The sequence below is a fragment of the Vigna unguiculata genome, chromosome 2 (genome assembly GCF_004118075.2).
Source record: "Vigna unguiculata cultivar IT97K-499-35 chromosome 2, ASM411807v1, whole genome shotgun sequence".
In the NCBI taxonomy this organism is placed as follows: Eukaryota; Viridiplantae; Streptophyta; class Magnoliopsida; order Fabales; family Fabaceae; genus Vigna; species Vigna unguiculata.
In genome coordinates this window covers 9610147-9615468 of record NC_040280.1, presented here as the reverse complement: position 1 = coordinate 9615468, position 5322 = coordinate 9610147, and the positions used below count along the sequence as shown (strand labels likewise).

General features: G+C 39.0%; 2 protein-coding genes across 2 annotated transcripts; one reads left to right on the top strand and one right to left on the bottom strand.

Moving 5' to 3' along the window:
- The first annotated feature begins 208 nt into the window (after positions 1-208).
- On the top strand, positions 209-632 carry LOC114174442. The gene is made up of 2 exons (XM_028059284.1): positions 209-367; positions 468-632. The coding sequence occupies exons 1-2, from the start codon at positions 209-211 to the stop codon at positions 630-632; spliced, it is 324 nt and encodes a 107-aa protein (XP_027915085.1).
- A 213-nt stretch (positions 633-845) lies between these two features.
- LOC114174441 (protein MAIN-LIKE 1-like) lies at positions 846-2796 on the bottom strand. The gene is made up of 4 exons (XM_028059283.1): positions 2536-2796; positions 1776-2432; positions 1101-1673; positions 846-1028 (listed from the first exon to the last, which is right to left on the bottom strand). The coding sequence occupies exons 1-4, from the start codon at positions 2794-2796 to the stop codon at positions 846-848; spliced, it is 1674 nt and encodes a 557-aa protein (XP_027915084.1).
- Between the last annotated feature and the right edge of the window lie 2526 nt (positions 2797-5322).

The window sequence follows — 5322 nt, the reverse complement described above, 5'->3', positions numbered from 1 at the left end:
TCAATGGCGAGATGAATATGCAACGTTAGTTGGAGGCTATGATCGTCTGGAAGAACTGAGAAAGTCTTTGCTAGTTCAATCACCATCAGGGGTATAACTTCTATACACTAGTGTTGAAATTTATGTATTACAAGTTTTTTATGATTTTGTTTTATTATATTCTAATTAATTATATACAGGCTAATCGAGACAAGTGGATGACTATACCATGGGGTATGCGATTGCTAATCGGTATAATGTAATCCTCGTGTGCTTGTCATCAGTTCAGAATTTGACTATATTCCCACTTCGTACATCCCCACCTATTTCGCAAAGTCAACATCGACTAATTTGTATTGGACATGTTTACAATTCTCATTTTGTGCAGGTATATATGTTTATATATATATATATATATATATATATATATATATATATTATTTTTATAAATAACTTTATTTCTCTATTGACTAATTGCGTATTTACAGGTTCGTCTACAAGAAGGCTGTCCATTACCGACAGTGGATATCATATCATCTAGCAATTGTTACCCAAAGGCAAAAGGGTGGGCATCATTTTATAGAGATAGGATGCAAGCATTCCTAGATTTACACATAGTGGATCGTAGTTATGTAGATCTCATGGAAGACTGATATTTGTTGATTGTATTTAAGTATTTCACTGTTGTAGTTTGTAATTATTTTACCAATATATAAAATTCTAACTCCTTTGGCCAAGGGACGGATATATTTTGGCCTCATTGCTAACATTAAATAACTTAATATAAAATACCATATATAGATGAAATATCTTAACATAAAATCCAATACAAATGTCAATTCTAACATCAAATACAAATAAATCGACTATCCAGACGTAGATGGTCGTCGACCTCGAACTCTACGTCCTCCTCTAGTCTCTTCCTCTTCAACTCCATCTTGAGCCATCTGCAATAACTCATGAGTGCGATCCCAGGCAATTGTGCCCTCAGTAACATCTCTACAGTCTATCATCCGCTGAAGACCACCTACAATGCGTTTCACGAGACCCTGTGATAATAACAAGTTAATGTCAAATATTAATAGTTACTAATAATATGAACAACTAAATGTGTTACATACCAATAAACCACTGGAAGATGATGACGGTGACGTCCTCTGAACTGTTATGTCATCTGGCAAATCCCGACGAAGTCGGGGCATAAGCACAAGGCTAGGTCGGTCGGCCTCAGCTCCACGTAAAATGTATGGATGGGAGACTCTCCTAAACCACTGCAAATATCCATCCGAACATGAAAAAGGAGCTGGTGCTTGGACCACTTGATGTACAACAAACTGCTCGTGCTTTTTCCACCGATCATCAATAGCCTCAAAGTCCATCATGGGAACCGAACTAGGCGATCGTGGAATAGGCTGGATGAAGCCAAATTGTCGCAACACACGCTCCGGCAAATGACGTTGTACGACGGTCCCAACCCTCAGGAAGCCAGAAAACATGCCATGTGTTACCAGTTGTCGAGCAGCTCTGTGTGCTACATATGGGTTCCAAATCATCCCATCATATGTCAAGCCATCCAACTGGACTCTAACATCAGCTATAGCGAAAATGGCGCATCCAGTCACATAACGTAGAGCACGGGGTTCGTTCTCCACATATGTATCCCGTACTTGCTTCCTTCCCAATGTAGGGAAGTGCTCGTATATCCAAGCTTGTATCAAATAATATTTCATTTAACCATTGTCATATCAAACTAAAAACAAGTCAAATAAAGAATAAAATGTTATATAAATGGGTACCTGCAGAAGAGGTAGATATCCAGCTAATTGCTTTGTATTTGCAAAGCTGGCATCTCCTAACTGCTCATATAAGTGGACAAGAGCAGCAACTCCCCAACCATATGTACGACATGTGGAGAGATCTCTAAATAGCTCGAGATAATGTGTACGAACATAGGTGGCGCTTTTGTTAGCAAATATCGTGCACCCTACAAGGTGCAAAAGATATGCACGTGCAGCAAACTCCCATAGCTCGTTTTCACAACAGCTGTGATACAAGTCTCTCAACCAGCTCAGTCGGACCTGTGCACCCCGACTTTGATTCAGCTCCACACATGCCATGGCCCGGTCAACACCAAGAAGTGTCGTCAAAATCTGAACAGAATCTTCATATTCCAGATTTTCAGTGGAGCAAAAGTTTCCACTGATGGAAAGATGGAGAAGTGACCATACGTCATCCAAAGTGATGGTCATCTCCCCAATGGGTAAATGAAAAGTATTAGTCTCGGGATGCCATCTCTCCACGAAACCCAATACTAACCCAAGATCGATATATTCATATAAAATATCGCACAAAGGCGATAATCCAGAAGCTAACACAAAAGGTGCAACAGCAGGGTGAGGACGTCCTAATTTCTTAACTTTTTTAATATGGGAGACCACTTTCACATCTCGATCCTGCCAGAAGAAACAAACAACAATAAAAATACTTAACAACAACAAAATTAAACCTATATAAAAACTTCTTACTGAGCTGACCATCCCATATCATGCGTGCAACATGATCCTGGTACTGCGTCAATAAAGATGTATCATACGGCCCACCAGGAAATCCTCCACCATCGTTATCAATGACCTGCTCGTCCTCCCGAGGAACGTTAGGAACCTCATTCTCAACAATGTCATCCTCAACAACATTAGCCTCATGCTGACCCCTTCTACGAGCCGATGCTGTCGGTCTCTTTCGTGCAGCACCTTGTCTGGAACTCTCGGGTGCATCATTTGAACCACGTCTAGATATATTTCCTCGGGTCCTAACCATATCTATAATAAAATAAAATACAAATTAATAAATAAAAAATAATAAATACTCGCACTTATCTTTCCTTTTTTTTTTTCCTCATACAAACACAAGTGCACGTTCAATTTCATCAAACGAATTTAAATAAAAAACATTAAACGCATCCAAAAAAGCAAACAGAAACGGATTTTGAAAAAAAAAATAAATAAAAGGGAAACAGATCCCACATTCCGTTTTGAAAAAAAAAATTAAACGTGAAACGGATTACACAATCCGTTTCAAAAAAAGAATAAAGAAACGGATTCCAAAATCCATTTTCTAAAAAAAAAAGTGAAACGGATTACACAATCCGTTTCAAAAAAAAATAAAAGAAACAGATTCCAAAATCCGTTTTCTAAAAAAAAAAAAAAAAAAGGGAAACGGATTCCACAATCCGTTTCCTAAAAAAAAAAATAAGACGGGAAACGGATTCCACAATCCGTTTCCAAAAAAAAATTAAAATAAACACGGATTCCAAAATCCGTTTTGAAAAAAAAATGAAAAATGGGGAAACGGATTCCACAATCCGTTTCCTTAAAAAAAATAAAAACACCATAACCCTTCCTCTCAAACGCACACCACTCATCAACACAACCCACCGTTCCAGGTTTAACAAAAAGCTACATGTAAAAACCTACATATAAAATCAATTAAAATAAAAATATACACATGCATTCAAATAAAAATATACACTGTCTAATATTAAAAAATGAGTATGACTTACCTGCAAAAATTGAGAAGCCGCGGGAAAGGATCAAAGGTGGTTGCCGACGGTGGGGAGAAGAATGGTGTGTGGAGGAGAAAAGGAGAAAAGGATGGCGTGGCGAGAATGGTTTGTGGGAGAAGAGGGACAAGAGGGAGAAGAGGGAGAATGAGTGTGGTGCAGTGGGGGAGAAGGATGCTTTGTGGGGTGCAGTGGGGGAGAAGGATGCTTTGTGGGGAGGCTAGGTCAAAGATTCCAAGGGTGGTGCAGTGCATGCAGCGTGCAGAGAGAGGGAATCTGCTTTTTATTGGGGTGCGGGTGGAGGGGTTTTGGGGGTGCAGTGTGGTGAGGGGTGTGAGGGGTGCAAGGGTATTTGGGGTGCGCGGTGAAATTGAGAAAAGACACAGACACAATAACTTTTTTTTTTAACCAGGGGCAACGTTGGAAATAAAGTAGGTTTTGGGGGTATAGGAGAGATTATTGGAGGTGCAGGGAGAAGCCCCCTTAGGTTGGTATCCACGTGAAGAATTGGGCCACTTCCCAAGATTCAGTCTGAAACCCAATTAAAGCCTCCATGCGTGATCGTGTCGTGCAAGTGTCCTTTGGAATTGGGCCGCAGCCCATTGCCAATACTTAAAGATTGGACAGCTTGAAAAAATAGTCCTCATTTATCAAAATAAATCCAATTAGAACAATTTTTATTTAATTAAAATAAAAGAAAATATAAGGAATTAAAAGGAATGGGCCTAGGCATTGGCCCAATGCTATAAGCCTTATTGGGGTCACATAAGAGTTGTTCCTACTTGATTTAATTTGAATGATGTGTTTCGAGTATGTCATGGCTAATATGCATGAAATTTCATCTTTGATACATTGTTTTTCATAGTTTCTAGGCAGTAGAAGCCAGAAACCACCTAGCGGCGATGAAGGCCCCCCAGGCGACTCATCCTAGTTGACCTAGTTTTCTGGGTTCTGCTATGAACTACCTGGCGGCAATGAGGATCCGCTAGGCGGTGCACGGTTGATAACTCTATTTTTGCTGTGTTTTGTGGATTTAATGATATTGTGAGTCTCTAGTTAGGTCTCTATTCACGTGTGACTGTGTGATGCTATATAATTGCTTTTATTGTGATATTTTGAGGATTAAATTGTAGGTGCAAACATGAAAGTTTCATGTTAGGGTTTAGGGAATAATCTGTAATATGATGAATAGAGTTAAATTACAATAATTCCGCAATTGTATGATGTGATTGGATGTGTAGACATGTGAAATGGTGAATTGGTGTGATTATGGTGCATTTGGGTATTTGGATTGATCTCCAGGGAATATTGAGTATCTTCCAGGTGCAGAAAAACTTGGGTTTTTACCCAAGTACTCATGCACCGCTTGACGACACCCTGTTTGCTGCCAAGCGACAAGTAGTGAAAAATATGCAGTTTTGGGGTTTTGTGAATTGGTTGCGAGTGAGGTTTCTATGAAATTAACTGAAAGTATACTTGAGGTAATGGAGTGAAAATTGGACAATTGTAATATGTGGGTCAAGGCATTAGATATGGTTGTGTAAATGGAATCAAAGGGAGTGGTGGATGTAGGAATTGTGCTTGTGTGGTCTAGGAATGAGTATGTTGTTTGGTATGAAATATGGAAATTTTAGATATTAGTTTTGGTGTCTCTTCCACAAGCATGAGCATGCATTTTAAGAATAGGTGTTAGTTGCATGAGAAATGAAGTTAAGTTCACCTATATATATATATATATATATATATATGTGTGTGTGTGTGTGTGTGTGTGTGTGTGTGTGTGT